Here is a 20,784-nt window from a genome sequence, read left to right as displayed (position 1 = left end):
TTATCATAAATTTAATCAATAAGTAGGTATTATAGAAGCCAGTGAAATCATTATAATTAGTTGCCTGATCAAAGATGTTGAAGGAAATTCAAAATGAGTCGATCCATGGATTGTGTAGTACCACTACCTCAATAACGACAAATTATCCCAGATTGTTAGATATTAAGATTTAGGAAGCATATTACATATTTTGATTAATCACTGATGCCAATCACTATACATTGCGGCCAAATATTTGTAATTCAATTTCTATGGGACTCCGTAAAGCTCGACATGGCACACAGACAAAATAATCTAATATGATAAACTTACTTGTACAACATTCGATATAACGTTAGGCAGCATTGACAGTGGGAAACGCAGAATGTTGAATAGAGACAACGCTACGAAAGCTCTCTTAGAGTCCAGTACTTCAGTATCGTTTACCAGTACAAAGCACCCGAACGACATCAGCGACACCTACGACACCAGTCCAGGAGTTACAAGAGGTGACCATGCAAGCGGCACGACCGAAGCCTACACAGCTCAAGTTGTGTTGTGCTACCAGCCTTTGTACGTTCACTTGCTTTGGGTTCTTGGGCCGCGAGTCAATGTACAAAAACTTGTGTACTAGGTAGCAAAACACAACGTAAACTGATTTGTGCATTGTCGCTTTTTCAGTTAAAATATATTAAGTAGTAGATATATGCGTGTTAGTGTGTCTGTATGAAAGAACCATAGCCTCATGCGTAGATATCTAGAGGTGTGAACGCGTGGTGGCACTACCTCGATCGCTGATACCACGATGAGTGGCAGTAAACCTAGGGGCAAGTGCATTGTGTAAAACAGAGACATCGACACGAATATATTTTCAGCTGTCAGGATATTTTTCTCAGGGTCGCTTATCAGAAACGTGAAGAAGGTTAGGAAGGTTACCTTGAAAACAAACAAAATGATTTAATACCTTTGGATCTTAATAATATTTAATGTATCACTAGACGTAAAACTTTTTATTAGGAAAATGTATTATGAAAGTCTTGGAGAGGCCTATGTCCAGCAGTGGACTGCGATAGGCTGATGACGATGATTATGAAAGTACTATTTGTTATTACTTTTAATTTGTTTTATTTTGGTTTCTAGTTTATGTATTTCTGAATTGTTTAACATTATTACTTTTAAACTTCACGTGGAAGTTCTTTTATCTGTACAAGTAATACTTCTTTTTAAAAATACAAAGAAATGGTTCACTTTCGTTTGCAACTTTCTGGGAAGTCATTGACCTAATTGAACGTTTAGCATAACTTCTGTTTATCAAATGCTGTTTTTCCCATCATCAGTAAACTTCCACTGAGGAATAAATATAGCGTTAGACATATTTTCGCTAATACGTCAACCATATTCTTCAGATAAAACTTATCTGGCGATTGAAAAATCGGCCCTAAGTAAAAAAGCTTAATCAGTGCATACTATCAGTAGTTATTTCATATTAGTAGAACGATAAGCGATCATTAACGCTCATCAATAACAATATAACGGCATTAAACATTGATAACATTGGTATTTAAGCGTGTAATCTGGCCTATATCATTGTAAATCAACAAATCTGTGACATTTATAACATCGTTTGATTATTATCCGTGATTGAGAATTAGTTTTATCAGGGTAATAAAAATTTAATAGGCTTACATGACATGCCAGCTGCAGTTTTTTTAATATTTTATTATCTGCCGAGTACCTAAGACCATACTCATCGTATGGAAAATATTGATTTCTCCTAAACAATAAGGTCGCAATATACTTCTTTTACCGTGTTCATACGTTATAGTGTCCAGCCAGATCACGGCGACTATTGTGTCTATGGATCAGTCAGTTGCGCAAATGCTTGTCTATATATTATTATTATAATCCACTATAATATGTTTACAGTTCACAAGCATTTGCGTGGATACAGGTGTAATCTCTATTCCCTCAACGTCGTAGTCCGATGGGTGATGGGACGACCCGGGAATCGAACCCGAAATCTCGTGCACCGTACTCTCGGCAACCACTAAACCAATTCATACAGAATAGTTTGTGATAGCCATAACAAAGTATGAGTCTAGTCTCCTTGATATTTTCTAAACAGTACAGATAACACATAGCAAATTACCCGTGCTTACAAAGGGGTATAAAAACTTGTACGGTGTTCTTATCATTGAAGATAAGAGTACCATCTGTAAATATGCTCTGTTACAGTTAAATTAACTTCTGTATTTTCTTTATGGTGCAATCAAAATCAGCATGACTTGAACATTTTGTAATTACTAATGTTATTTGACTTTAATGTTTTATTTATTCATTTGTTTACCCTGCAAATCAGGGTGTTGGCTAGATAAGAAAGAGTAGCTTACCAGGAAAGGTGCGCAAGACCATATAAATGAGGTAGCAGAGTTGAGATAAGCTGTTTGTTTTAACACATTCATTTCTTTGTTTCTTATTTTAAGAATTTGATCTTCGAAACTCGGCTCCCAGGCGTACATTTTTAGGACCTGAAAAAATATCATACTATTTTAAAAAGTACCAGAAGTAGAACTGTAGAGTACCAGATTTCTGATACCCACATATTCGAAAGTTCTGTGGACCTGCATAAGAAGATACTTGTGCAACTAAGATAAATTGTGCACTTACGCTAACATACGACATTACATAAATAACGTTACGTACGATTACAGTTATAAGTAATGATATTCTGATTGTCAACCTATCAGTTGATTTACTTTCTATATTTCATTTGGTTAAGTATTTAACTAATGATAAACCTTGATATGATTTTATTTAAAAAGTAGTTTAACAGTAAAATGCTGCTAAAAATCAATGTCAATAGAATAATAATAAATTCTTAATCTATTAAACTATTATTAGTAGTAGTTTTATTGTTTAATATGTAAATACCTATGTATTTGTGTAAAAGGTCCTATTATATATTTAATAAGGATTTTTTTATTTTTTTTAACTATTTATGTTCAGTTCTTGTAAAACTCGATAGATGATAAATTCCGAAAATAAGTAGGTACACGTATATCGCCATAACCCTTCCCAGCTGATACCAAAGATTGATTTCTGCGATTATTACAATCTTCCGTCATGACAAAAAAAATTGGCAAAAAGTACACTATAACGGGTATATTTTTTATGTGTTCCTATACATTTTGCCATGATTTTGATCAACATTTGGTGGAATATAGAGTTTACTTGTAATAATTATGCACATGACATACATTTAACAGGAAAAAATACAGGTGTTATGTTATTTTGTTTTTGGATATCACAGTTAATCGTATGCTTAATACATTTCAACATCCCGAAGACCAGTATTATAACTGGGACATTACTGAACTCAAAATTGACCACAATAGTCAAAACTCAACATTTTAAAGAAAATCAATTATTTTTATTTTTAAACTAAGATCTATGTTTTAATGTCTCTAGACTCTGAAGTCTCTCAATGGTAAAAAAGAGTTTTTCGTAATATTACGCAATTTTTACATAATTCAATTCATAATACGATTTCGTCATTTTTCACAACATTTGTGCGAGATAAGCATTTTCAGCCGCTTTGATAGCAGACAAAATATCTGATTGGAATGTCCCGCTTTCACAATATATCTTCAAAATATTCCTCTGTAATGTACCGATATCTATCTGTACCTACAAGTGCAGATGTATATCAGTACATTGAATTAAATTTTATCTTTCTAGTTCTAAGGTTCGTGATATGCTTATCAAAGTAGGAATATATGTCAGTAGCGAGTCGCCCCAGCTTCGCACGTTGATAAATGATAAGTACCTGAACATTTCTCAATATTCTGCAGTAAAAAAAAATGTCTTCTGCGAGGTCAACCAGCCAGTAAAATTATCTCATTCAAAAGCTTTCAAAGTTAGTTGGGAATGCCTTAGATAACTTTTCTTAGGACTTAAATGTTCTAAAGCATTCATTTTGGAAAATGTCAGGAGAATAAAATCTTTTCAGGATGAATAAATTTTTAAATAAAATCAATAGCTTAGTGAAGTCAATATCTCGAAAACGACTGACCATGATAAAATTGCGGACCGTACACATGATAATAGATTTAGTGGCAAGCCGTCACCTTTTAGACTATCCTGTATAATTTGGTATCCTAAGGGAAAGACCTATTAACTATGAAACTTAAACTTGCTGATGTAAAAAAAAAAATGAATTTTCACGAAAAGTTACATCACGAGGAAAATCCGACAGGTTGTTACAAGACTTCCTGTTCGTTAAAATTGAAAGTCATTATTTCATATCATATATTTTTACATGTGGGGAAAAAGATACCGATAAGCAGATACCGGAGCTAGATACTGATGTAATAATAATGATTTATTGTGGATTTGCGAACCTAATGTTATCGGGAGAATCAAAAAGATATGTCATGTGGTATGCAATGATATCGCAGCGGCCGCGAATACTTATCTCGCAAATCGTTGTAAAATGTGAAGAAATCGCAAGAATATTTGTATAAGCTTCCATCAAAAGTTGCACCATATTATGAAAAGCTAAGTGCCAATCAATTTGATATTAGGATACGTCTAAAATGCATCCGAGGATCTTTGATTTTTCATCATCATTATCGACCCAGCCTTTTCTTAATTAATAATGCGATACGTAATATAATCATATTTTTTTACCTTTATTCCATTAAGTACTTCATTCATAAGTTTGACCCTCTCGTCCTTGTACTTCATAAGCCTTATTTGGAGGGTTTTCACTCTGTTGGCGATGAGGCCGTTCACGGGGATGAGTATGATCATGACTGCCAATCCGGCAAGCACGGAGGGACCAAGAATTCCCCACAAGAAGTATAGGGCAAGAGCTATTTGTAGCGGCGCAGACCATATCATATTCAAATACGCTGTTAATTCCACGAATCTGCAAAAGTAAAATTACTAATGGTAATGAATTTTTCAGTAGTTTTTAAAGGCGTAATTAGATTTTAACTAGTTATCGTGCATTTGCGGCACCTCCTACTTTATGTAACCTTATGAATCAAATGATATCGTTAGTGCCACTTTTTATATGACCCGTAATTTATTAAAATGTGATAAAGATTTTTTTGTTAGAAGCCTAGAGGTTCCAAAACTACTGATTCGATTAGATTTTTTTTTTCATTTTTGGGAAGCTAAACTAAGGCTATGAGTGGCATATTTGACATAGGCTATATTTTATCTGAGTACACGAAGAATTACCGCCCTGGACGCGGGTGAAACCGCGGGGAATAGCTAGTATTCAATAATTTGATCCTTCATAATATTTATATTAATAACTTTGTTGTATCATCAATTTGATTAATTGGTCTGATACATATAGGTAAAAAGAAAATGAATTGTAAAAAAAGTAGGTTATAACCGTGAATTCAACAAAATTGTCTCATGATAAGATTACATTATGTATTTAAAAATAATTTGAAGAAGTTTGTTCGGTATTTTTTTATCAGAATTCAGAGCCTTCCTGTTATTTTGATTAGTAGGTGAGTGATAAAACGATATCATTTCTGTTACATCTAGTATTTACACACACAACTTGTTTATCTGAATGTCAGGTCTTTATATCAGTTCACTTTGACGCTGTTGCTATTCTTGACTGAATAACAGAATGAATTTGCAAAAAAACTGTGTGCAATTTTCAGACTGTAACTTCCTTCTGTTACCGTAGGTAATGATTATTTGCAGTTTCTAAAAGCATGTATCATAACGATAAAGGGATAAGGAAAATGAGGAAAAAAAATCAGTTGACATTACCTTTGAGCATCAACGGACATGAGGTTAACGATTTCTCCTACGGTGGACTCCTTCCTGGCGGAGTTGGACATGCGCAGTGACTTCCTGTAGATGGCGCTGGTGAGGGCGGTGCGAATGCGCATGCCCACCAGGTACATCCTGGTGAAGTAGTGCGCCAGCAGCATGGTTTGCACCGTGGCGCAGGCAAGAAGCGCAACTGCATAAACGTAACCTTTCCATATCGGCTCTTTACCTTGCACGAAACCTATTAGGAGTCTAAAAATTGTGTTTATGAGTTGTCATATTGGAGGAAGTCGTTTTTATTTTGAATATACAGGGGTCAAAATTGGTATCTTTAGTAGGTACTATTGTATCAATCGCTCTATGAATGGACAATTTATTCTTTATTAATAGATTTGGTGTGATGTCACCGAGCGTTGCTATCGACTGTTCGAATGCGTGAATCAGCAAAATATAGAGATACTTTAATCGCTGAGATATTATGTAAATATGTTATGACTGTTGTTCCTCACGTGATTTGGCTTAAGAATTAAAAAGGGAATATTATCGTGAATTGATAAGTGTCAAATCTTTGTGTACTTACTTGAGTAGCTGTGGCGACAAGAACATCAGTACGTCGTTGAAGAGTTTGAGCATAGATCCGAACAGGAACTGACCGCCGAACGCGAGGCATAGTGCTGGTAGTATGGAGGCAGGCTTCTTCTCAGATTCAGGCTTGAAGTTCACGCTGGCCGATGTCTTACGATATGTCGCTTTTGTGGCGTTGGAGCTGGACAATTTTAAAGGTATAAAATGGTTAAATGAATTGTTTGGACTGGAAGTTTATAAAATTGTATTGCTAAAGATGAACTGCAAGTCGTGGGAAAAGAGTTATTCAATTGTTCGGCAAAATATATGAGAGGTAGCATGTAGATAAATAAAACATTTAGAATTTTAGATAGTCGCATAACGAAAACCTTAAAGGAACAACATCAGAATATTTTTACCTTGAAACGTCAAAATTGATTAAAGAGGTAGATTTTGAGATAAAATATAGGTTTTTTTCTAAATAAAGTGTTATGTTTAATAATTGTAATTGTGGCGTCATGCTTACATTTCTCGTTTTCTCAAAGACTTTTCCCAAAATTTATCGAACTTTGGCACAACTTCTGTGGACGAGTCCTGAGGGTTTAATGCCCACAAGTCTTCTTCAGTTAAACTTCTACGGAACCCTGTTAAAGCAAGGGGATCGAACCAGCTGTATGTGAGTCGACTGGGGAATCCCGACGCGTTTTCTGGGCACTGGTTCTAAAATATAAAATGATTACAATATAATATAATTTATAAAAACGACAAGGCCAAAATTTTTAAATAAAAACATACTAAAAACTACGTACTATAAGACTAAGTATTTACGCTTACGTAATTCAACATTCTTGTGGTCAAAATGTGTTTTTTCTATAGCACATAAGGTAACAAAAAGTCGATTAAATAATAATACTATATGATTCTTGATTCCAAATAATAAAGAAGATGAAAACCAGTTTTACCAAAGCGGTATTGGCATTTAATATGGTCCGTTTTATTTTAGTAGATACTTATAGCTAATTTCATTAAGAATAAAATATTAATTAAAGAGAGCTTACCTTTTCATATTTATAAGGCGTATCTTTCGGAGGCAAATCGGCAAAACAGTTCAATAAAAACATGAGGATTATCAGGGGATAATAGACCATGTAACTAACGAAGTTATATTGAACATTTTCATCGTCGCTGAGGTTGTAATGCGCTTTGACCTCAGACTGTAGCTGCGGCAAGCCCGCCAGTATCAACAATAACCAAAAGAAGAACAGAACTCCTGATGCTCTCATACCATACTTTCGATTGTAGTATAATAATGTTGCTGATAAACACTGCGGAAGAAATATGCACTTGTTAAGCTCGTAGCATTAAAACTGTTACTATTTTATAACATTTTCATACGGTTTTAAGTAAACTACTGTTTACACGAATACAGATACAGTCTTTAACATTAAAGAATACTAATTTTAAATTATTAAAAAGAAATACTCCAACTCATTAGAAATATTTGAAACGGAATAATAAAAACGAAACCGAAATTGAATCGATTCTTGTGGTTTAATAACAAACCACCAATGAACCCAGAATCCCATTTTACCAGGTCTTTCTTCTACTTTGTAAAACTTACATCAAGTTCAGTCATTTGTCCTAGTTTTCATGAGAGGAGGGTCACTTATTAATAAAACACAGCCGCGCTACGCTGAAAGAAATAAGGGTAGCTAACCCATACTTTTAATCGAGGACACTCAAGGTGTTTTATTGATTAGTAGTAAATAAATGGTATCGTTACACCATTTATTTATATTATACATTGCTTCACGTATAACATTTTTACTTACACATAAAAAATAACTAGGTATGTAGGTACAGTAAAAACTGCAAATCATTGATCACATGACTAAATAAATCGATGCTGTTTGTCATCTCTGAATCTTTGGACAAGAATTACAAGATTGATAAGAGGCAATGAGTAAAATTATTATCGAGTAGCCAGCAAAAACAGCTGTTTCATAAAAAGAATGATTTGGAAAGTTTTCCTAAAAGATAACATCATCATCGTTTTATACTTAGCTAGATTAATAATAATTATCGTTTATCTTCCGCAAACACGATAAATCAATATGATAATGGTGTCGTTTTATTATTTCAAATATTTTGCTGGAATTCCGTTTAGAATTTGTTAAATAAATTATCTGTTTTACAATTTTAAAATATCGATAATAAAGTTAAGATATTATTTCGTCACTATGTATACTTACTTTTATTTTCAAGGCAAGGTTTGGTAATGAAATGTGGGCGGACAGCGAATATAGATTGTGGTTTTAACAAACTAACATAGGTGGGAAAAACATATTATAGTGAATTACGATTGCCAAAGCATTAAAAAATTTTACATTTCTATTTTTATAGTCAGCTAGAAACTACTATTTTAAGAACCATACAACTTACTTGTCATTAATACGAGAACTATAAAAAAAATTCTTATTGCATATTCAATAATCAAAATTGTCTTAATTCAAAGTGGTCACGGTCATGGGATCGGTTATTGAATGATTCTACTCTACGGCGTTATATTGCACAATGGTACCATACATTTAAACCGCTGTCGCATTAAGTTGGTCGAAGTCCATTTTATGTCATATTCAAGTTTTTATGAAGATCTACCAGTGACTGTGATTATATCACAGCGAAGGTCAATAGTTTGAAGATCCGTTTCGTAGTAACTACAGAGTTCCGCGGTACGATGAGTGCGGCCGTCGTCCGTCCGCTAGTCGACACTCGGCATTTGTGCCGGCACAATATAATAGTGTAATAGGTTACGGGTGATGTAATATTTTTTTTGTCGACATTTTGTGTAGTTAACTAATTGTCCAAGGTTAACGAACGCAGTACCCAGCCAAAGGGCTTAATGATGACGGCGCGGTGCTGCAATTTGGAGACCTTGGTATTTGAAATACATAAGTAGTAGAAGGAATTTAATTGTAAGTTGGTAAATTATATGAAGGTAAAAATAATTTTCTGACAACCGTGTTTAAAGCTTTAAGTATGATATCATAGATTACAATAATAATGCATGTACAAGACTAATTTCAAAAGTAATTATCATATGACCATCATAACTGAATAAAATGGATCTGTAAATTAAAAGACATTAATTAGCCATGGCTTGCCTTCATGGATATGTCGTTCGATTTAAGAATAAGGCCAATTATTGGCAATCAAATGCAAACCTCAATCACTATGCTTGCCTACTTATTAGTTTAATATAAAAACAAACAGATACTTGTGTGACCTACTTTTCGAAATAAAACGATATATGTATTAAAAACTCGATTGTTTCTGCGAATGCCCTACCAAAGATAACAATGTTTAATTTTTTATGTTTACGGAAGATTATATTATTATCAACGAAGGATATGAATGAATAGCTAGCAAAGTGTTTTTAATCAGATTGCCGAAGCACTGAAGCATGTCTTTCTTTTGCGTTTACTAAAACTGTCAGGACATATTTTTAAATAGCAAATAGCTGATTTTTATTCAGAATATGTACATATGTATTACTATTACCATGAGCTTTGCTGATGACTCACTCAATAGATAGTTATCAGTCCACTAAACCTCTCCCAATTAATCCGATTCCATGATAACGAACCGAATCGATTTTTGTAGTAAGGTTAGGCAATGATTTGCAGTTTTTACTATATAACATCATAGTTATTTTCATACGAATTATACATAGAATAATATTACTGTAGTGGTAAACAGTAAAAACACATCGACAGGATAATCGTGTTAACCAATTTATAAATGGTATCGTTAAGTAACCAATCAATAAAACTCCTCGAGTGTCGTCGGAATAAGTATGGTTAAAGCAGTCTTGATGTAGCTTAACTCATTTGTTTTATTAATAGGTGACCCTTCTCAAATGGAAACTCGGACAAATGGCTGAACGAATGGTCGTTGTTTTAGTTAGAAGAAAAAATTTAAAGGACGCAGTTCTCAGACTTCATGCCTAAGCAAAATTAATAAGTATGTTGTAACAAAGCAGAATCATTATTGAAAATTATTATTTTAGCCAGCTCATGACATCTTCGTGATTCATGATTATGTTCATGGAATACAAACTTTTTTCCAGTTCAACTAATTTATTATTAGAATAGTAAAATGATGTCATACTTACAAATGTTAAAATCTTGATAATGGGACTATAATAATCGGCATTAAACACTTCCTTCTCTCCTTGAGATGAGGTGTGCACAGTGACGCCCAGATCCACAAACTTTAACACTATCAGAAGGCAAGTTATGAGCAGTTTGCTGATGTTTAATATGTTCCATGGTATGTTCCTTTCTTTACTGTTTAATATATAGTAGGTGTCAAGGAACGCCGCGGCCCATAAGTACAAACATGGTGTCCACACGAGGACTGTTTTCTGAAAGCATGGCGTTAGCTCTGGGCTGTCGGTGTACCACGTGAGACTGCTATTCTAGAAGAAAGAAGAAAAACATGTGATTAGCCAAAGTACAGTAGGAAACTATGAGATTTGAATACGATTAACAATTTATTATGACATCTCTATGTGTAACAAGAATTTGTTTTGAGAAAATCCATGATGTGTGGGTATGTTGAGGGCAACGATAAGAGAATTGACTAAATTAGAACAGAAGCATACCAGCGCTCGCAGTCATTCGGAACCCTATAATATTATGAGCAACGTCAGAAATTGTCACTGCATAGCATTGTAATCAAATGACATGATATCGCGAGACCAAGGTCATTAGAATTGGTATAATATTCCGTTACTTCGTTCAAGCTTTGATCCCGTTAGACGGGCCGGGGCCGTGATGCCATCAGTCTCTGATAGTAAAATCATATCGTTAGATTTGACAATATCAGCGCGGGTGCCTATAAACGATACGGTATCTTTTAGTTCATGTAAAATATAGTGTTGCTGAGCAGATTTGTAGCTGTTGGAGCTATTTTAATTATTTTCTACGTTCGTATCCTGCGATAGTATTAGACTCCAAACCGATAGGTACTCAGCGGGATGGGATGCGAGTTTCTCAATCTAGATTATATCCATTGGCATACACGTGTCTATTACGTAACGAAACATACCACCCGCATGAGCTGAGTAAATTTTGTGTTTATAAAATTGAGATTGCAACGGTATAGCTCTAAAAACATTCATGTACCTACATAGCTACATCTACATACATACACAGATAAACGATAGATCTGGTTCCTTGTTACATTGCTTTTCTCTGAGAGAACTACTTCATATTACCTATGTATCTTCATATCTCACGCAAATAGGTTCAGCCATTTTACAGTGAAAGCGTAACCAACAAACCTAACTTCGCATTTTATAATAATGGGATAGGAATGTCGGATTATTTTAAGAGTTTTACTATGTTACACAGTGATCTGCTTGTGGGTAGATAAGGCGCCAAACAAAATGCCGAGTCATCGTGATTCGTGTGGCAACAAATTGATGTGTTATACGACGAGTCTTCCTATACTACTCCCGTTGAACATGACGCACATCTGTGTTATTTTATACTGACGCCTTACATGAATTATGACTGCATGACAATGTGATAGTGTCCTAAGCTCATTGTTTAGTTTTTCACGGAACCCTTTCAAGGTAATGCTTTATATTTTGGGGTGTAACTTTAGCTATCGTAATTTCATGTGGCTTCGTGTTGAGTTTCTTGATTACTCTGTACAGAACCTAATTCTTTCTTATCCATGTACCTATTCCATGATTATGTGTATGTCAATATAATCTTATGGTTGTGGCGATATTGTTAGTAGCATCATCCGGTACTGGGGGGTGATTCACTAAGGCAAAACATCTTTACAACCAAGAAATCATCGTTGAAACATCAGATGAAAGCTCGGCGGTATTCATTAGTTAAAATTGCGCGATCGCAGCGCTTCAACGATGTTGACGGCGCGTCATAGAACTAACATTTGGTGCCAAATGTATGGAATACGGTATTCAGCAACACGAAACATCCTCGCCTGCAACGACAACCTCGCCTTCGCCTTCGATTTTATCTGTCAAACCTAAAAGCTTGTAAATTGTGGATGTTCTCTTGGTTGTAGGCGATAAAAATGTAAGTAAAATAAGTTATTTATTAAATTGGAACGCCTAAAATTGTTTTAGAATGTACTTTAATTCCCGAAATGGTTAATGTAGCGTTTATGACTATTTTTTCATGTTTTAGATGGCAGTTCGTGTTTCTTGTATGATGTTTTTGTTGGAAGAAGCCAAGCATCGAGACGATTTAAAAAAAAGACGCCAAGCCTCTGCAATACGCAATATGGATTTGTTAACAACTGATAGAAACTATATTAAGGTATACAGGTTGACTGAAGAACTCATTGCACAATTAGAACAAGAAATTTCCCCATTTTTAACAAAGGCAAAACGTCGAGGAGGAATTAGCAACCGAACTAAGGTACCTATTACACTGAATTAATAAGTATTGCAGCAATGGTAATTTAAATCACCACATACCTAATTTACAAATATCTAAAACTTGCTATTTTTTCAGATTTTATACACGCTTGAATTTCTTGCTAGTGGGAGTTACCAAAAAGTGATATGCGAGAATACCAAGACATACATCTCGCAAGCATCTGCCTCGAGGGCTATAAGACACGTTATAGATGCCATCAACCATCCAGATATGGTTAACAAATACATAAGATTCCCTCAAAATACAAATGAAAGGCAAGCTCTCAAAGAGAAGTATGTGTTTAGTTACCTAGTTTATTTTTATTTTTTTACTAACTTTTATTTATTTTATGTTGCATAAGTGCTTCAATTACATTTTGAAATTGTCTTTTAATCAGATTTTACGAAAAGTTCAAAATGCCTGGAACCATTGGTTGTATTGATGGAACCTTGGTATCAATGGTTCGGCCCAAAGAACATGAGGAAAGGTATTATTGTAGAAAGGGATATCATGCTCGAAATGCTGTTATTGTAAGTGTATTTTTCTTTTAATTAAAATTATTGTAGGAACATATCCATTTTAAGCATATTTTAATGTTTCATTTCGCTTTTTCAGATAAATGATCCAGATTTAAATATAATGCATGTGGATGTAACATTTGGAGGTGCAACACATGACAGCTTTGTGTTTAACAACTCTGTCATAAAAACGCATTTGGAGCAGCTCAATAGTGCAGGAGAGACAGTGTATTTGCTTGGTACCTATGCATTTAATAATTTTTCTTTACTTCAACCATTATAATTATACCTATTTCCAAGTGTATTGAAATATTAATAATAAAGTCAGTTATTCTTGTTATTGTCAAATCACATTAAGTTCCTATTTATTTCAGGGGACTCTGGGTTCGCTCTAAGGCCATACATGATGGTTCCCTGTAGCAACCCTGAGCCTGGATCAAGGGAAGAACTTTACAACAACCTGCATGCCACTGCGAGAAATACAGCAGAACGAACCATAGGCATACTTAAAGGCCGTTTTAGGTGCTTATTGGTTCATCGTGTTCTTCACTATGATCCAGAGATGGTGGGAAAAATTATTAAAGCCTGTTGTGTATTACATAACATATGTAATCGAGCTGGTGTTCCTCCAGTAGAATTACCAGCTCATTTACATAGACAAGAAGTGACATTGACACGGACAATACAACGAGGAAACCAGAACTCTCTCAGTGATTTAGATAGTGGACGTGTGGCTAGAGGTAGTTTAATTAATAGACTGTGGCGGGGACAAAATAATTAATAAGTGATACTAACAATAGATTTAAAACATTACTAATTTGTGTATAACATACTTTAATTCGATTTAAGCTGTAAGCCAGTGTTAAAAATATACTTCATGTCATTATTATTATTGTTTTTTTTTTGCTTTATATAACTTGGTTTGTTAAATTTATTAACTTCGTAAAATTAGTTTGTATAATAATTTTCTCATAGAATTCCTAGTCCAACTTGCATTGTATACCTTTCCCAGAGTCAACCCTTAAAATGTTGTAAGCACTTCTTTTTCTTATGTATCAATACATACCAAAGGTAATACCTATCAATTATGTTTTAAAAAGAGTAACCATGGAGTTTCTTGCCCGTTCTTCTCTATAGGAAGCTACTTTTGGAATGGGCAACTAGAATCAACCTTATTTATAATTTTTGACAGTGCTTGTAAAGGCCTAAATTAAATAAATGATTTGATCTGTATTAAACTTCTACGGTCTTACCACAAAAACTTTTAAACGTTAGTTTAAGACTTGTTTAAAAAAAATCAGATTATGTTGTTGACATATGGTTCATTTTGCAGCCACAATTTTTTTAGACAAGTGTAAAACAGACGTTTCAGTTTTTGTAGTAAGGCCATTAATCTTGATGTACCTAAACAAAATAGTATACACCTAGGAAAAGTCATTGTATTATAATCATTATGTAATTAATAAATAAAACAATATTTTAGCTAAACATTTATTAAGATTATTAAAATATATTAAAATTAGAATTTTCAAAATTGTGTTTTTCAATTAAACATAATAGGTATTTTATTTATTTATAAAATCTATTATGGCACTACCAACTCTATCTAGAGCCTGAGCCATAGCCTGTTGGCCGTCTACTTGCCGGCTTATTGCTTGTGCAATCAGGAGCTCTGCATTTGCTCTACGTTCTTCGATGGCTAGGAATCGCTCTGTGAGGCTAACCATTTCAGAGCGGCGTTGTGACGGAGGCGACCTTCTCAGCAGTCGCCGGCGCGCTGCAGATTGACGCGGAGAAAACTGAACAGTGCGTCGGCGACTGCGTAACGTCTCTCTATGTACACGCTGAGTAGGAGCTGCAATTAACAATGTATTTATTATAGTTATTCATATCTTATTGGGCTACATATTTGTAGCCCATCAAGAACTATGGTATCCTATTACACAGTTAAAATGCAATGCAACTGTTATGTTTAGAGAATGCAACTTACTTTCATTGCCTGTCTCCAAAACATCAGTTTGTTGTGATGCAGGTCTTATTGGCTCAGTAAACAAAACCTGAAAACATAGCATATAAGTTGCTGTTTGTTTCTTTAAAATAGTTTCAATAATAATTTTCCAATACCATACCCTATTTTGTACAGCTTCTGGACTTTGAGCATCCGGTGCTGGTTCAATTGCATCTCTACTGCAACTAGGTACCTGTGCCAGATTGTCTCGCACACTATCACCATCAACAGCAACAAAATTAGACTGGACAAATGCAATATTTTGTTAGGTTCTTTTTCAATATTCGAGATAACAAGTATTTATAAATTCTATCAATAAAAGAATAAACAAATATTACCCATTGCATTTCATGGCCTGACTCACTAACAAGAACCTCACTTAGATCAGCCGGCTGCTCATTTGGAGGGGCAATATTCTGAAAATAGAATGTTTATATATAATTTGTAGTTAAAATAGGTGCACTCATTAAACTGATAAAACAAACTTACACATAAAATGCTGGGAGACTCTTCACTGTCCACTGCCCTATTAATTGGCTCTTCCTAAAAATTTCAAAGTATTGTATTACTTATTAAATTAAATAGAAAAAAAGAAAAATAGTTTTGAAAATTGTAAACCTGAAAAGGATTTATTTCCAAAATCTGATCTCCACTGCCAAAACTTTCCCCTCCCATAATGGATTGGATTTTCAACTCTAATTCATTAAGTTCTGGCAAATCCTCTATGCCACCACCAGTGCGCCGCCTCGCTGCTGCAATTATGCTGGACTTTCTTTTGACCGCTCCTTTTTTGTCCTTCCAGTACTGCAACATAATTAATACATCACATTATATAATTTTTACTTATCTAGATAGAACTACTTGCCTTATTTTTTAAATATCCGTTGCAATTGACAAAGTTTTTATATATACATGCCTGTAGTTAATACTAATTTGGTAATGGAGCAGTCCATGTAAAAGTATAGGTACAGTGGAAGGCTACTTAATTTGCATTGATTAGGTAGCCTTCTTTTACAACATATATACACAATAAGTACATAATTATAATGACCAACCTTACACCATTGTTCCGATGTCTTAGTACACCCACTACCATCACTGTTCAGGGCTGTCGTTATTTCGGACCATGCCTGACGACTGCGAATGCGAGCATTCGCAGTTCGGGCATGACCCATAGCCAACCACGGTTTTTCTTCTAAAAAGCTTACTAGCTTTTCTAGCTGATTCAGTGAAGGCATTGCATTGCGAGACACTAAAAGATAAATACATTTGTTGGTTACATAGACAGTAATTCCAAAAACTATGTTGTATATTGAAATAGAAATGTTACTGTGTACTTACTTTCGATAGATTGGACACCAAACTAAAACAAAGAACAAGTAGAACGCCATTCTGCTAGGGTGGAGCTTTTCTAAAGTACACTTAGACACTTAAAACCACTTGGAGCTTTGAAATTTCATGTTTTGATAACAAAACTCTTATCAAGCTGAGACCAAGTCGTTTGTTTTGCATATTTGAAATAACACTGAGCACAGCACAGACTATATAACCTACAATTACAAATGTCAAAATCAGAATCATTATTTTCCAAATCGAAAATGACTTAATTAATTAATAATTTGATGCATAATTGATGTAAAATATTACGTACATACGTCTTGTGCATTAATATTGTTTTAAGAAGTCGAAATCACTTCAAAATACGTTAGTCGAGATTTTCTCGATTATACTTTAAATGGAATTTTGGCAACACTGTAAACATCCTAGCCTTCATCGTTGTTCGTCGGATCGTCGACGAGATTTTTTGCTAAGCGAATACGGTTTTTATCAACGTTGTTTTTAAAAGCGATGTCTACGATGCGACATCTGTGAACTCGTCGTTGTTAGCATCGATGATGTGTTTGTTACAGAATCGCATGGCTGTATCAAAGTGTTGCCGTAGTTACCGATGTTTTCAATTTGCGTCGATAATTCCGGGAACAAAACTTGTGGCATGAATGTGGACTGTGTAGGTATGTAGTACCTACTTTTACTAAGTTAATATTTCATATGCGTACATCCCGGGTTATAAACAGTAATAAAAACAATATCTCTTTTAATATATGATTACAACTTAACATACATTGTAGAGGTACACAATAAAGTACTTCATACCTACTTAAAATATCTGGGGCAAGTAAGAATGATAGGGTAATTACCCAATTTTTTTTGCTGTTCCTTACTATATTAAATGGGGTAAATACGCCAAATGTCGGCCCCCTTAGCGATTTTCTGATTGCGGTTCGCTATAGCACCGTCAGTTTCCAACGAAAGATAGTTTCTGATGCGGTTTTGGATAGTTTGATTAATCTATGTAATGTTTATAGGCATAAGATTGATATTTCTACGAAAAGAAAAAAGTAATAAGGCTTAGATGCGTCGAGAACAGAAAAACCCTAAAGTCGGCCAATCACGGCCCAAGGTCGGTCGCGTTTTTTCCAAATGTCGGCCGGGTATAGGCTGTTTTAAATTAAGGCAGTGACAAATATTATTAACATGATTTATTTTAGCAGAATTATAATATAATACTAAGCATACATTTGTAATTGTATTTGTTTAATTTATAGTAAAATATTTTTTTGTTTCCCCTAAACAAAAAAAGTCGTTTTCACGACCAACCATTTATATTTTTTAAGCTAATAAGAACGGTTTAATAGATAGCAAGTCCCAAACTATAAAGCTACCATAAACATGCCTACAAAACTGTCAACTCCTACATTTAAACTTAACTCTTACGATATAATGAATTATAATAAATAAATTATTTCATTCTGAGAAAATGAAAAAATATAAAAGTATTTTTTCATCAGCCTGTATAGTGGCGCTTGAATATAGAGGCTGGTCGACATTACGATTATTTACGATTCTAATGTCGGCCCCTATTTCTTGTACCTTATTTCTCGAGATTAAACTAATATCACCCCTGCCGTTATTTGGCTATTAAACGTAAAATAGATCTATTTTCCTATAAGCTTTGCAAATTCTCTTGTTAAGCCAATAGAATTAGTACAATAGGAATTTATAAAATAGACTGCATTTGCTTTAAGTCGGCCACGGCCGAGACTCGGGTTTTAAGTCAAAACTGTTGTCCTAATGGCGGCCTCCATTTTTCCTTGAAAAATATACGCAAAACGCTGAAAAAACTATCTTAAAATATAGTAAAAATAACCCATTAGTAATAATCAAGCTTAAAAGAAAAATAAATAAATGTTTTATCGTTCTAATATCAATCCCCAAAATGTGAGTATTCACTTCGAGTAAGCTACTTTACGTGTGAATTTGATGTTTCAACGGCGCAATCGCTACTGACGCTCAGTATGAGAAGAGTAAGTGACAGAATCGGATAGTAACGATTTGTACGTATAGAGTATAAACCAAGGTTGCAATTCGAGGAGCAAAACTAACACTTAATTACCTTTTGAATAAATGCAAGCTGAAAATGTACAGACGGCCGAAGTTTGGGGGGAGGCCGACATTTGGCATATTTACCCTGTATACTACGCCAAGTAAGGAATTTAGCAATTACCGGGAATCTCCTTAGCAACAAACAATCAATCATACATCAAATTTTAATAGTAGAAGCTTGGGTATTGATATTGGAATCAAAGACTAGTTATTGTAAACAAATAGAAATTTTTTAGGTATAATTTTAAGTCATTAAAGGCTTTTAAATTCTGGGAAATATATTGACAGAGAGATAGGGGCACACAGAATAAGTTTATTGTTGTAATGAAAGTCAGATTATTTACATTGTTTAACACAAATGTCTAGATATAACTGTTTAAATGGCGACCAAAACTACCTACATTAGTAGATATCAATGCAATTATAGATAGGAACAGTCAACAAGATATTTTTTTTAGTTAGAATGAGTTTTCATAATGTTGAGCAATACACTATTGACACATATATTTTTAGTTTAATTTTTAAAACCTGACCGTTTTTACCAAGTCTTGAAAATTACACTCATTTTGAACCCACTTATAGAAAAAATTCACAATACTAATGTTGTTATTTTTTAACTAGATTTTACTATCCTGTTTCATAAAATTGCCTATTCTGGATTAAAATCTATTCAGTCCTTATAAACCTATAGTATTGTTGCCAAGCAGACATAGTTGTCTTATACTATACTATTATAAGTATATTATTATATTATGTACCATGTAGCTTGGACTTTGGCTATTTGTCATGGAGATGAAGTATCAACATTAATAGTGTATTTAACATACCTACCATGATTCATCATAAAAAAATAGAAATGGGTCAAATACATTTTTTTTTTATATCTAGTATGAAAATACTGGAGATTTTAATCAATAGCATTACTATTTTTTAGTACTGAACATACAAATATAAGAAATCTCTTTATTAACCTGTAACCCATCTGTAGTACCCATAACGTGAGCAATAAAAAAATCTCTGGATAACAAGCCTTTTCCCCCTTTAAAATTGGACCTGACCAGTATCCCAATACCCACTGAACAAAAGTAAGCATGTACATATCTATTTAAACTATAGATTATTTTTCCTGTTTTTTAATGTAGTTGTTATGGCAACACAATAGTTTGTGTTAATCAAATAAAGTTACAAGCATTTAATTGACTATGAGTAGCGTAGTTATTACATGCTTGTACTAAATCATGTTACCTTTAGAAGACAATTATTTATTAATGACAGTTATATGAAGAATAATTTTTAAGTCTTGTGCAATGTGAATGACTTGCTGTTTTACTGACATACGGACATAACGATTATTAAAGTACCTATGAGCATACTTTAGTCATGTCCCTTAGTTTTACATGTTCATGGTGAATATACAGAGCTTAAAATATTACACAAATATGTTTGATCATTCATTTGAATAATTAATCACACCTACTCTGCCACTTATATCAATGTTTTAATTACTTAAAAACAAAACTGTTTCCTGTGGTTTAACTCGCATTCCTGAACTGTGAGACCGGATAAAATTCATATACCTACTTTATTCCTGTAGATTTATCAAATTTGTTTTAGGTACTTTTCAATAGATTTCATAACAAGGAGATTCTCAAATTTAAATTTTGTATGTTTATTTCTTCATGCAAACATTAAGAAACTTTATGATTTACAATATTAGTTAGGATTTATATGCCACACTAACTAATACAAGTTAGTTTACCATGAGAAGTATTTTGAAACCAACAAAATGATAAGGCAGAATATAGAAACAGCTATAGTAAGTATCACAAAACAGGTTTTATTCATAGACATGATGTTATTATAGAAAATGGCTTGGGTCATGGTCATGTGGTTATACAGGGAATGTTTTATTAATGAGTTTTCTTGATTATTTCTTATTATTAAATATTGTAAATTATTCATACTGGCCAAATCTATAACGATTTTATAATTTCACATTTGAAATACA

The 20,784-nt window shown here is 33.7% G+C and overlaps 3 protein-coding genes across 6 annotated transcripts in view; 1 reads left to right on the top strand and 2 right to left on the bottom strand.

Annotated features, from left to right (window-relative positions):
- The window catches only part of LOC110384372 (multidrug resistance-associated protein 1), a 35,905-nt gene that overhangs the window by 14,008 nt on the left and 1,113 nt on the right, over nucleotides 1-20,784 (bottom strand). For 2 of the 4 annotated variants that reach the window (XM_021345638.3, XM_021345636.3), the window contains exons 2-9: nucleotides 10,520-10,825; nucleotides 7,404-7,670; nucleotides 6,872-7,065; nucleotides 6,362-6,547; nucleotides 5,779-6,033; nucleotides 4,669-4,909; nucleotides 2,370-2,507; nucleotides 766-915 (exon numbers count right to left, since the gene is read on the bottom strand). In XM_021345638.3, coding sequence (XP_021201313.3) covers nucleotides 766-915; nucleotides 2,370-2,507; nucleotides 4,669-4,909; nucleotides 5,779-6,033; nucleotides 6,362-6,547; nucleotides 6,872-7,065; nucleotides 7,404-7,670; nucleotides 10,520-10,825 — 1,737 coding nt within the window. Of the gene's footprint in view, nucleotides 1-312; nucleotides 460-765; nucleotides 916-2,369; nucleotides 2,508-4,668; nucleotides 4,910-5,778; nucleotides 6,034-6,361; nucleotides 6,548-6,871; nucleotides 7,066-7,403; nucleotides 7,671-10,519; nucleotides 10,826-20,784 lie in introns of all 4 variants that reach the window. The other 2 variants (XM_021345637.3, XM_021345639.3) reach the window with 1 other exon arrangement.
- Nucleotides 12,167-14,858, top strand: LOC126053835 (putative nuclease HARBI1). The gene is made up of 6 exons (XM_049836991.2): nucleotides 12,167-12,461; nucleotides 12,573-12,806; nucleotides 12,903-13,099; nucleotides 13,204-13,336; nucleotides 13,422-13,563; nucleotides 13,699-14,858. Exons 2-6 carry the CDS (start codon nucleotides 12,573-12,575, stop codon nucleotides 14,103-14,105), a joined length of 1,113 nt encoding a protein of 370 aa, XP_049692948.2. The 5' UTR covers nucleotides 12,167-12,461; the 3' UTR covers nucleotides 14,106-14,858.
- On the bottom strand, nucleotides 14,802-17,246 carry LOC126054123 (uncharacterized). The gene is made up of 8 exons (XM_049838315.2): nucleotides 16,674-17,246; nucleotides 16,388-16,584; nucleotides 15,951-16,136; nucleotides 15,822-15,875; nucleotides 15,671-15,748; nucleotides 15,454-15,576; nucleotides 15,315-15,381; nucleotides 14,802-15,179 (listed from the first exon to the last, which is right to left on the bottom strand). Coding segments are annotated over exons 1-8 (996 nt in total). The 5' UTR covers nucleotides 16,675-17,246; the 3' UTR covers nucleotides 14,802-14,889.

The sequence above is a fragment of the Helicoverpa armigera genome, chromosome 13 (genome assembly GCF_030705265.1).
Source record: "Helicoverpa armigera isolate CAAS_96S chromosome 13, ASM3070526v1, whole genome shotgun sequence".
Classification (NCBI taxonomy): domain Eukaryota; kingdom Metazoa; phylum Arthropoda; class Insecta; order Lepidoptera; family Noctuidae; genus Helicoverpa; species Helicoverpa armigera.
Note: the sequence above shows the minus strand (reverse complement) of the source record. Positions and strands in the feature narration are given on the sequence as shown.

Excerpts from the sequence above, each read along its gene's own strand:
- LOC126053835 (XM_049836991.2), top strand. The coding sequence starts at position 12,573 with ATGGCAGTTCGTGTTTCTTGTATGATGTTTTTGTTGGAAGAAGCCAAG. Across the intron at positions 13,337-13,421 it reads ATGCTCGAAATGCTGTTATT|ATAAATGATCCAGATTTAAA; the intron begins GTAAGTGTATTT and ends TCGCTTTTTCAG. Across the intron at positions 13,564-13,698 it reads AGAGACAGTGTATTTGCTTG|GGGACTCTGGGTTCGCTCTA; the intron begins GTACCTATGCAT and ends TATTTATTTCAG.
- LOC126054123 (XM_049838315.2), bottom strand. Across the intron at positions 15,749-15,821 it reads AGTCTCCCAGCATTTTATGT|AATATTGCCCCTCCAAATGA; the intron begins GTAAGTTTGTTT and ends TTCTATTTTCAG. Across the intron at positions 15,577-15,670 it reads CAGGCCATGAAATGCAATGG|TCTAATTTTGTTGCTGTTGA; the intron begins GTAATATTTGTT and ends GCATTTGTCCAG.